The sequence below is a fragment of the Haliotis cracherodii genome, unplaced genomic scaffold, assembly GCF_022045235.1.
Source record: "Haliotis cracherodii isolate W230 unplaced genomic scaffold, xgHalCrac1.p SCAF_12, whole genome shotgun sequence".
Taxonomy (NCBI): Eukaryota; Metazoa; Mollusca; class Gastropoda; order Lepetellida; family Haliotidae; genus Haliotis; species Haliotis cracherodii.
Window position 1 is genome coordinate 11,404,357 of NW_027266267.1, and position 12,004 is coordinate 11,416,360.

Sequence of the window (12,004 nt, forward strand, 5' to 3'; positions counted from 1 at the left end):
ATCAAAGACATTCAACTTATTATCTACGGTAAATGTTAAAGTGACAAATAAGTTGGTTGTGATTAACGCCGCTCTGAACAGTGTTTACGTTACATTATGGCATGTCAATTGAGAAGTCGTAAATCCCATAGTATAAATAGACTTACTATGAACGTAACGCTAAGACTGCTTCGTGAACCGGAGTCCTGAACACTCAAAGTTCCCCATTTATGTAGTATGTGGCTGATTCTGTGCAGACAGACAGCATGGGCCAAAGGCAGTTCGGTGAATTACGGTGTACAACACGTTGTGTCATATTCCTCATCCGATTTTGATATTGACCACATTGCCCCATACAGCAATCTCATTATTAAGGTATGTCTGTGTGTCTGTGTGTCTGTGTGTCTGTGTGTATGTGCGTGCGTGTGTGTTGTGGTTGGTTGGGGGGTCAATGTTAGGGACATGAAGTTTCATCCGTGTTGCACTGAGGATAATGAATGAAAAAGCTTCAGGATTTTGTTACTGGATTTTTGAATGATGGAAGTAAATTTAGTTTATATGACCTCTGAGAACTGTCCGGTGTGTTGTTGAGCTGAGGTTTTAGATGTTGTGAGCTTTTTAGTCCTGATTTGTGTTCAATACAGGTAAGCCAGATACACCAACGAACCTGCAAGCTGCCACCGTGAACTCGCGTTCCATTATTATCACATGGGACAAAGGTTTCAACGGCTCCAATTAACAACGTTTCAACATAGAATACAGACAACCTGACGGTCAATGGATCACCCACCCATCCATGCCCAGGGAGGACCACGCCCTTCAACTGAAGCTGGATGGTCTAAAACCGGCAACAATGTACGACATTCGGCTAAATGCTGTGAATGAATATGGTTCCAGTAACTACACGTTCGTCAATGTGACAATTTTGACAATGTGACAACTTTGCCGCCTTATAACATCGCCATCAGCACCACACATTAGTCTTACATTCTGGTGTTGCACCATTCCCTGCTGTCAGAACGTCACACACTATATTCATAGTAGTAACCTTGTTATTGTTGCTGCGGTTGTGAGGTAACCTTGTAATTAAATTGGTGTCTCATCATGAACAAGAGCAGAATTCGAGTCCCGGAAATGTGTTAAGCTAGGTTTTGGCGTCCTCAGCCTTGCCAGTTTGGGAATAACATATGAAGCGGCGTTACACCCACTCACTCACTATTCATATTCCCACATACATATTAGTAATAAAGTCATATGAACTTTAGTAAACATATTCCTGTCTTCATTATAACTATTCCATAACAGCCAGCTGGCATTAGATACCATGTATATTGTTTGCTTCAATGTATTTGTCGCAAAATGTATCTTTCTCAAGTAAGCTGTTAACTTAAGTACCAGCAGTATTCTGAAACACAAATTGAAAGATGGGAGCACAGGCAGCCGAGTCGTCTAAGGCCCGGCAATTCAATATGCAGAGTTTGGATCCATGGGCACGCCAGTAACCTATGATTGGGGATTTGTATCGCGGTTCGCCCCGATTGTGTATCTAGGTTGTCAGCAGCGTATCCGTGGTCGTGGTCCTCATCCTAGACCTGCATCAATTTTGAGTTTCCTCCTACATAAAGCTGACAAGCAGTGATGCAACTGGAATACTGTTCAAAGTTGTGTTAAACTAAACACACTCACTCTTTGTACGGATATTTGGGTTTGAACCCAATACAAAAGAGTGGACGTTTCTTCAATTCTAAAGTTGATGGTAATGAGGCGAGGTTTTGGCAGACTTTTCCTCAGTTAACATACAAGCCTTACATGTTTGATATGCCACTTATATCAAGTTCTTTGATCAAACAAGTATGAGTTGTATGTGGACATGTTCTGTAGGCCGTATGTTGACATGTTCTGTAGGCCCTACACTGAAATGTTCTGTAGGCTGTATGTTGACATGGTCTGTAGGCCATACACTGAAATGTTCTGTAGGCCGTATGTTGACATGTTCTGTAGGCCCTACACTGAAATGTTCTGTAGGCTGTATGTGGACATGTTCTGTAGGCCGCATGTTGACATGTTCTGTAGGCCATACACTGACATGTTCTGTAGGCTGTATGTTGACATGGTCTGTAGGCCCTATACTGAAATGTTCTTTTGGCCGTATGTTGACATGTTCTGTTGGCCGTATGTTGACATGGTCTGTAGGCCCTACACTGAAATTTTCTTTAGGCCGTATGTTGACATGTCCTGTTCAGATCCACCTGATTTGATGGTCATGCGGTTCCGTGTTACAATGTTAGCCCCTGATTTATCATCAATGCAGTATTCGGGCGACGGGGTAGACTAGTGGTTGCAGCGTTCGCTCGTCACGCAGAAGACCCTGGTTCGATTCCCGACATTGGAACAATGAGTGAAGCACATTTCTGGTGTCCCCCGCGTGATATTGCTAGAATATCGCTAAAAGTGGAGTAAGATCATGAGTTGTTTCTACATGTTGCCGTTTATACAGCAGATATGTCGACAAAACTCTCTGTATTATACAATACTGAAACTACTATCTACTACCCCTACGACAGCTGGTCCCTGTTCCAAAAACCGACCTCAGCGCTAAGATGATCGTAATTCCTATACTTTAACATATGCTTAAGATAGTCGTAGTGCTGACATCGCTTTGTGGAACGGAACCCTGGTCCTTTATTATAATTCTGCTACTCTTCCTCAATACTGCTTCGCAATTGCTACAACTACTACAACGAACTCCCCGACGCCATCTGCTGCAGGTACTAGGTTCACGGTTTTGTATTGTTTTGAGGACATATATGTTGCTAACCAGGGCTGTATCTAAGTATCCAAACTGTAAGTGATACACTCGACAAGAAATACAGTACATCGGTCGTTTGTTGTCCTTGTCCATTTAGCGTGGCGTGAAATAGATATCTTGTTTACTCCAATCACATTTAGGATATCATTGAGGAACATAAATATTTTACATATCCGTGGTTGTCCAGCTTAGGAAACATTTGTAGTTATTTTTCATATGTTTGCAGAAGACAATTGATCAGCAGGTGAGTTGTAGGTACAGGCTGTGAATTGATACAAATAACCATACGTTTTGGGATAGTTTTCTAAATACGATGTTAATGTACATGATAAAAACACTATATCAGTATGTTTTCAACAAGGATGTAAATGTTAGTGATAATATGATGCACCTGTTATATCAATGTGAAGTCCTGCTGGTTATAGACACGGCATATCAATAGTTGCGGTGTCTGATTACGAAACACGCGATAGGTAGATATTAATCGTACAATATAACTCAGCAAAGGAGAATAAACCAAGAGGGGCGCATCGTTTATTTCTTATATGAGATATCAACATTATTGACAGCCTATTTAAGGATGTTAATAACATTTACTTGCTTTAAAAATGTTTACCCTTATTTAAATAATGATGACTCCCAAGATACAATCCGATCCAAAATACAATTCCTTTTCATGAAAAGAGGGGTTAAGTTGGTATTTCCTGAATATTCTCAATACAAAAACAATTGACAGCCATTATCTGTACCTTTTCTCCCAGTACAGAATGTCGTAGCTCGCCCACTTTTGGGTGCGATCGTTCGGCAATTGCGTTTATCTCAACTAGCCTTTCAAAAATAGCGCCGTTCAATTTACGACGTCATCACGTTGCTGGCGTTTGTTCGAAACCCCAGAAATGACGTCATGATATAACAGGTTTTTTTTATCGTTCTTCATTATTCTTTGTGATCTATCGTGTAGCTTTCTTATATGTCTTATATGTTGAATTCGGCGCTGGAATGTACCTGAGGGATGTAACGAAAGATCAAATTACCGTGATGGATTAACCGATCTGTTTCATCGATATCTGGAATATCAACTGCTGACATCGATACGAGCTTATCGTAAGAACTTATACCAAGAGCAGCCTATGCCTGTTGTAAGAGGCGACTAAATGGGTCGGGTAGTCAGGCTTTGTGACTTGGGTGATTGCATATCATCATATCCCAATTACGTGGGTCGATATTCATGATGTCGATCACTGGCTTGTTTGATTCAGACGCGATTATTTACATGCCGCCTTCATATAACTGTAACATGACCCTGTGCTGCGTAAAAAAACAACAAACACACGTATGTATTGGCACATTTCGAATCATTTAATTACTTGGCTTTCCAGACAACACTATGAGGCTCGCGAGCTGGCTGCACGTGAATGGTCTGTTCTCCCTTTGTGATCTCACACACGGAGGTCGCGTACACACGTTGAGACTTACACACAAGGGTGCTAGAGACATGTCCATGTCTATCATGGACCCAAGGCTACAATGTGGTCGATCGTGTGTGACGTTATCACACTGTCAAGGGATCCTGTATGATGGCCACGTCTGTCGACCGAAACTCAAATACAAAGACGTCAGAGAAGACAAAGATTCTGAATATTGGACAGTCATGAACAAAGGTATAAATAGTACCTTCATAGTTTATAATTTTGCAATGGGAGACACTTTTTTTATCTGTTTTGACCTTGTCCGATGTTTAAGGCTGAAGTAAAAACAGATAATCTCGTTTACAAAGTGTTCTTCCATGAATTCTAAAACAAATTGCATCTGCTAGGTCAATCAGAGGATTCAAATCACAATAATTGACTTTGAATGCTCTCATAGTATGTTGGCAGTTAAAGAACGTAGCGCTATTTGTGACTGTAACATTGTTCTACCAGCTGCCTGTGCACCCCTTATAGTCAGACAGTTAAAGCATGTAACGCTATTTGTGACTGTAACATTATTCTACCAGCTGCCTGTACACCCCTTATAGTGAGACAGTTAAAGCACGTAGCGCTATTTGTGACTGTAACATTGTTCTAACAGCTGCCTGTGCACCCCTTATAGTCAGACAGTTAAAGCACGTAGCGCTATTTGTGACTGTAACATTGTTCTACCAGCTGCCTGTGCACCCCTAAAAGTGAGACAGCCAAGATGTAATGGTCACAGCATACACTTGTAATCCATAAACACACGTTTTATTGCAGAGGAACAAGGGTTCAAGGGAGTGCGTGTACAGATGCTCAGTTGTGAGTTTTGTTTTAGAATCAGGAAATATGCATATTTAATGTAGTGAATGTATGATCCGAAAACTGTCATTAATAAGCAAGGGCAGTCGGGTAGCCTAGTTGTTAAAGCGTTCGATCGTCACGCCGAAGACCCGGGTTCGATTCCCAACATGTGTACAATGTGTGAAGCCGATTTCTGGTGTCCCCCGCCGTGATATTGCTGGAATATTGCTAAACGCGGCGTAAAACCATAGTCACTCACTCACTCACTCATTAAAAAGCTAAACGTTTGTGAAATGTTTAACACTTGCAACATTTGTTATTTGGTGATCGGTTAGATAACTGCTCAGTGTTTTTGGTAGAATATTATCTTTCCTGTTTCCTTTCAGTTACAAGAACTGTGAGGATAAGGAGAGTGCACCTTCAAAACATCAAACTTGGTGAGGCTTTGAAAAAACATCACTGCGATTTATTATTAATGTTTATTAAATGGTAAGTTCAATTTTGCAGCAGATTAATATACACTAAATAGTATTTTTATGACGAATATTATAAGGCAATCATCAATTGCATCCGTCAGAAGATGTGTATTTAAGGGATTTTGTAAACTGAAGATATGTATATTTATTTAGGTTTTGAGGTCCAGGACAATGTCCAAATTACATTGACTCACATACATGATACTCATATCTGCTCATTTGAACACTTGAGAAGAAACATCCCTCTCGTACATTTATACTTGGACACAATCATTCCTATTCATACATGATCCAAGTGGGTGTTGCTGAATGAGACGGAGAAATGGCAAGTGTTCTCAAATATCAGAAATGAGGTCAGAAGATGCCTTTGTCCCTGTATTTCTGCTAGAGTCTGCACTTGAAGAATCGTGTTTGCATTCCAGATCGAGGAAGGAAGTAGCAGCATGTACCCTGGTCACAGTGTCAACACTTCACGTCATCATAGTCCGACATTATTCTGAAGCAGGCTTTCCTACGGTTATCCCTATCTGACATTGCGTGTAGATAGTAGATTGGAGTAGTGGCACTGTTTAAGTAGTCGTTCTAAATAAAAACAAAATCGTGTATTTCCCGAGCCTGAGCGACGGTAATACATGAATTCTTGTATGACTTTCCTCAAACAGGTATGACACACATGCTAGTGTAATACTTTCTTTATTACCTGCTATTTTTGAATCCGTTGGAGCTTCCCTTCAGAGGAAATGCACTGATCACGACCGCCGTTACCAGCATCACCGACTCCGACAATACACTGATGCGCGCGAAGTACTTGTGTTCATGTTTTTTTAATAAAGTTCAGTCTTATAAATGCAGTAAAATCTACTTTATATTGGTTTCCAATTTCAGCAAATTCTGAAGTTTGACAGTACAGTAGCTATCACGTCAGACATACTGTACAACCTTTGAAACAAAGTCACTAGATGGGTTGCCACCATTCTATTTACATTGCATACGACTATATGTCAGACAGGACAGACACAGACCTGGTGACACCAACGACCTACAGGAGAGACAAGGACCTGGTGACACCAGCACCCTACAGGACAGACACGGACCTGATGACACCGAAACCCTTTAGGACAGATACAAAGCTTCTGGCACCAGCAACCTACAGGACAGACACGGACCTGGTGACACCAGCACCCTACAGGACAGACTCGGAACTGGTGAATCTATCACCCTACAGGACAGACAAGGACCTGGTGACACCAGCACCCTACAGGAAAGACACAGACCTAGTAGTGACACCAGCACCCTACAGGACAGAAAAAGACCTGGTGACACCAGCACCCTACAGGTCAGACACAGACCTAGTAGTGACACCAGCACCCTACAGGACAGACACGGACCTGGTGACACCAGCACCCTACAGGAAAGACAAAGACCTCGTGACACCAGCACCCTACAGGACAGACAAAGACCTCGTGACACCAGCACCCTACAGGACAGACACAGGCCTGGTGACACCAACACCCTACAGGACAGACAAAGACCTGGTGACACAGGTACCCTACAGGAACCTAGTGACACCAGCATTTTAAAGGACAGACACGGATCTGGTGACACTAGCATCCTACAGGAAAGACACGGAGCTGGTGACACCAGCACACTACAGGACAGACACGGATCTGGTGACACCAGCACCCTACAGGACAGACACGGACCTGGTAACACCAGGATCCTACAGGACAAACACGGTCCTGGTGAGACCAACACCCTACAGGACAGACACGGTCCTGGTGACACCAGCACCCAACAGGAAAGACACGGTCCTGGTGACACCAGCACCCTACAGGACAGACACGGACCTGGTAGCACCAGGATCCTACAGGACAGACACGGTCCTGGTGACACCAGCACCCTACAGGACAGACACGGTCCTGGTGACACCAGCACCCAACAGGAAAGACACGGTCCTGGTGACACCAGCACCCTACAGGACAGACACGGATCTGGTGACACCAGCACACTACAGGACAGACACCGACCTGGTGACACCAGCACCCTACAGGACAGACACGGTCCTGGTGACAACAGGATCCTACAGGACGGCCACGGTCCTGGTGAGACCAACAGCCTACAGGTCAGACACGGACCTAGTGACACCAGCACCCTACAGGACAGACACGGACCTGTTGACACCAGCACCCTACAGGACAGACTCGGACCTGGTGACAATATCACCCTACAGGACAGACGAGGTCCTGGTGAGAACAGTACTATTGAGGGCAGACACGGACGTAGTGAGACCAGCACCCTACAGGACAGACACGGACCTGGTGACACCAACACCCTACAGGACAGACACGGATCTGGTGACACCAACACCCTACAGGTCAGACACGGACCTAGTGACACCAGCACACTACAGGAGAGACACGGACCTGGTGACACCAACACCCTACAGGACAAACACGGACCTGGTGACACCAGCACCCTACAGGACAGACACGGACCTGGTGACACCAACACCCTACAGGACAGACACGGACCTGATGACACCGGAACCCTTCTTCACAGATACAAAGCTTCTGGCACCAGCGCCCTACAGGACAGACACAGACCTTCTGGTACCAGCACCCTACAGGACAGACACAGCCTTTCTGGTATCAGCACCCTACAGGATAGACACAGACCTTGTGGTATCAGCACCCTACAGGACAGACACAGACCTTGTGGTATCAGCACCCTACAGGACAGACACAGAAATTCTGGTACCAGCACCCTACAGGACAGACAGAGACCTTCAGGTACCATCACCCTACAGAACAGACACAGACCTTCTGGTACCAGCACTCTACTGGACAGACACAGATCTTCTGGTACCAGCACACTACAGGACAGAAATAGACCTTTTGGTACCAGCACCCAACAGGACAGACATGGATCTGGTGACACCAGCACCCTACAGGACAGACACGGACCTGGTGACACCAGCACCCTACAGGACAGACACGGTCCTTGTGACAACAGGATCCTACAGGACAGCCACGGTCCTGGTGAGACCAACAGCCTACAGGTCAGACACGGACCTGATGACACCGGAACCCTTCTTCACAGATACAAAGCTTCTGGCACCAGCGCCCTACAGGACAGACACAGACCTTCTGGTACCAGCACCCTACAGGACAGACACAGAAATTCTGGTACCAGCACCCTACAGGACAGACAGAGACCTTCAGGTACCATCACCCTACAGAACAGCCACAGACCTTCTGGTACCAGCACTCTACAGGACAGACACAGATCTTCTGGTACCAGCACACTACAGGACAGAAATAGACCTTCTGGTACCAGCATCCTACAGGATAGACACAGACATAGTGAGACCAGCACCCTACAGGACAGACACGGAGTTTCTGACACCAGCACTCTACAGGACAGACACAGACCTTTTGGTAACAGCACCCTACAGGACAGACACGGAGCTACTGACACGAGCACTCTACAGGACAGAGACGGACCTTCTGGTATCAGCACCCTACAGGACAGAAAATCACCTTCTGGTATTAGCACCTTACAGGAGAGACACAGACCTTCTGGTATCAGCGCCATACAGGACAGACACAGACCTTCTGGTACCAGCACCTTACAGGACAGACACAGACCTTCTGGTAATAGCACCCTACAGGACAGACACAGACCTTCTGACAGCAGCACCCTACAGGACAGACACAGACATAGTGAGACCAGCACCCTACAGGAGAGACACTGAGCTTCTGACACCAGCACTCTACAGGACAGATACAGACCTTCTGGTAACAACACCGTACAGGACAGACACAGGCCTTCTGGTACCAGCACCCTACAGGACAGACAAAGACCTTCTGGTACAAGCACCATGCAGGACAGACACAGGCCTTCTGGTCCCAGCACCCTACAGGACAGACAAGGAGCTTCTGACACGAGCACTCTACAGGTCAGAGACGGGCCTTCTGGTACCAGCACCCTACAGGACAGACATAGATCTTCTGGTACCAGCACCCTGTAGGACACACACATACTTCCTGACACCAGCACCCTACAGGACAGACACAGCCCTTCTGGTATCAGCACCCTACAGGATAGACACAGACCTTGTGGTATCAGCACCCTACAGGACAGACACAGACCTTGTGGTATCAGCACCCTACAGGACAGACGCAGATCTTATGGTACCAGCACCCTACAGGACAGACACGGAGCTTCTGGTACCAGCACCCTACAGGACAGACACAGACCTTCTGGTACCAGCACCGTACAGGACAGACACAGACCTTCTGGTACCAGCACCCTACAGGACAGACACAGACCTTCTGGTACCAGCACTCTACAGGACAGAGGCAGACCTTCTGGTACCAGCACCCTACAGGACAGACACAGATCTTCTGGTACCAGCACACTACAGGACAGAAATAGACCTTCTGGTACCAACACCGTACAGGACAGAGGCAGACCTTCTGGTACCAGCTCCCTACAGGACAGAGGCAGACCTTCTGGTACCAGCACCGTACAGGACAGAGGCATACCTTCTGGTACCAGCACCGTACAGGACAGAGGCAGAACTTCTGGTACCAGCACCGTACAGGACAGAGGGAGACCTTCTGGTACCAGCACCGTACAGGACAGAGGCAGACCTTCTGGTACCAGCACCATGCAGGACAGACACGGACCTTCTGGTACCAGCACCCTACAGGACAGACACAGACCTTCTGGTACGAACACTCTACAGGACAAACACAGACCTTCTGGTACCAGCATACTACAGGACAGACACAGACCTACTGGAACCAGCACCGTACATGACAGACACAGACCTTCTGACACCAGCACCCTACAGGACAGACACAGACCTTCTGACACCAGCACCCTACAGTACAGACACAGACATAGTGAGACCAGCACCCTACAGGACAGACACAGACATAGTGAGACCAGCACCCTACAAGACAGACACAGACCTTCTGGTACCAGCACGCTACAGGACATATACAGACCTTCCTGCACGAGCACCCTACAGGACAGACACAGACCTTCTGGTAACAGCACACTACAGGACAGACACGGAGCTTCTGGTAACAGCACCCTACAGGACAGACACAGACCTTCTGGTAACAGCACCCTACAGGAGAGACACATACCTTCTTGTAACAGCACCCTACAGAACAGACACGGAGCTTCTTTTCACAGCACCATGCAGGACAGACACAGTCCTTCTGGTAACAGCACCATGCAGGACAGACACGGAGCTTCTGGTAACAGCACCCTACAGGACAGACACGGAGCTTCTGGTAACAGCACCATGCAGGTCAGACACGGAGCTTCTGGTAACAGCACCATGCAGGACAGACACAGTCCTTCTGGTAACAGCACCATGCAGGACAGACACAGTCCTTCTGGTGAGAGCACCATGCAGGACAGACACGGAGCTTCTGATAACAACACCCTACAGGACAGACACAGAGCTTCTGGTAACAGCACCCTACAGGACAGACCCAGACCTTCTGGTAACAGCACCCTACAAGAGAGACACATACCTTCTGGTAACAGAATCCTACAGGACAGACACGGAGCTTCTGGTAACAGCACCCTACATGACACATACAGACCTTTTGACACCAGCATCCTACAGGACAGACACAGACATAGTGAGGCCAGCACCCTACAGGACAGACACAGACCTTCTGGTACCAGCACCGTACAGGACAGACACAGACCTTCTGGTACCAGCACCGTACAGGACAGACACAGACCGTCTGGGACCAGCACCCTACAGGACATATACAGACCTTCTGGTACCAGTACCCTACAGGACAGACACAGACCGTCTGGTACCAGCATCCTACAGGACGGAGACGGAGCTTGAGATAACTGCAGATAGCAGGGACAGGAACATTCTCATCACCTTAGATCGGCGTCGCGTCGCCACAACAAACATTTATACATATGCCGTTCAACCACTCACTGATATCAATTGCTTGTTCAGGCGGTCGTCATGCGTATTCGTATTATTTTGCAATGTCTGAGTGAGTAGGTTTAACGCCGCTTTGAGCACGGTGTGTGTCAGTTTTGATATTGATGTATTAATGATATTAGCTTTAGACCTGATAGAACTTGCAGAGATAATGCCATGACACGTCATATGCCTCTTTCAGGCAGGCGGCCGTACAGTTGCTCACATAATTTTATTTCATGGTATATTTCAAGGAAGTTCAAGGGTCCGTCATTGTCCAGGGGATATGTATAATTAAAGAGATTTGGACAAAAATACAAATACAATTGTGTCACTTTCACAACTAAACACAATGTATATCCACATTTACATATAATTGCACTGTGCTCCACACACACATCCATTCTGTCCTCTGTGACAGATCCGGGTTAGAATTGGTCTTCAACAAACATGCATGTCGTTAGAGGCGACTGACGGGATCGGGTGATCAGGCCACCTGACTTGGTTGATGCAT

At 46.3% G+C, this 12,004-nt stretch overlaps 1 protein-coding gene across 1 annotated transcript; it reads left to right on the plus strand.

The window, feature by feature from the left end:
* Window positions 1-6,517: 6,517 nt before the first annotated feature.
* LOC139457010 (mucin-2-like) lies at window positions 6,518-11,408 on the plus strand. Its single transcript, XM_071238464.1, has 3 exons — window positions 6,518-6,855; window positions 7,102-11,116; window positions 11,232-11,408. The coding sequence occupies exons 1-3, from the start codon at window positions 6,518-6,520 to the stop codon at window positions 11,406-11,408; spliced, it is 4,530 nt and encodes a 1,509-aa protein (XP_071094565.1).
* Window positions 11,409-12,004: the final 596 nt, after the last annotated feature.

Coding starts and splice junctions, on each gene's coding strand:
- LOC139457010 (XM_071238464.1), top strand. CDS start 6,518: ATGTCAGACAGGACAGACACAGACCTGGTGACACCAACGACCTACAGG. Junction 6,856..7,101: donor GTGACACCAGCACCCTACAG/GTCAGACACAGA, acceptor AGCATTTTAAAG/GACAGACACGGATCTGGTGA. Junction 11,117..11,231: donor GGACAGACACGGAGCTTCTG/GTAACAGCACCC, acceptor TTCTGGTACCAG/CACCGTACAGGACAGACACA.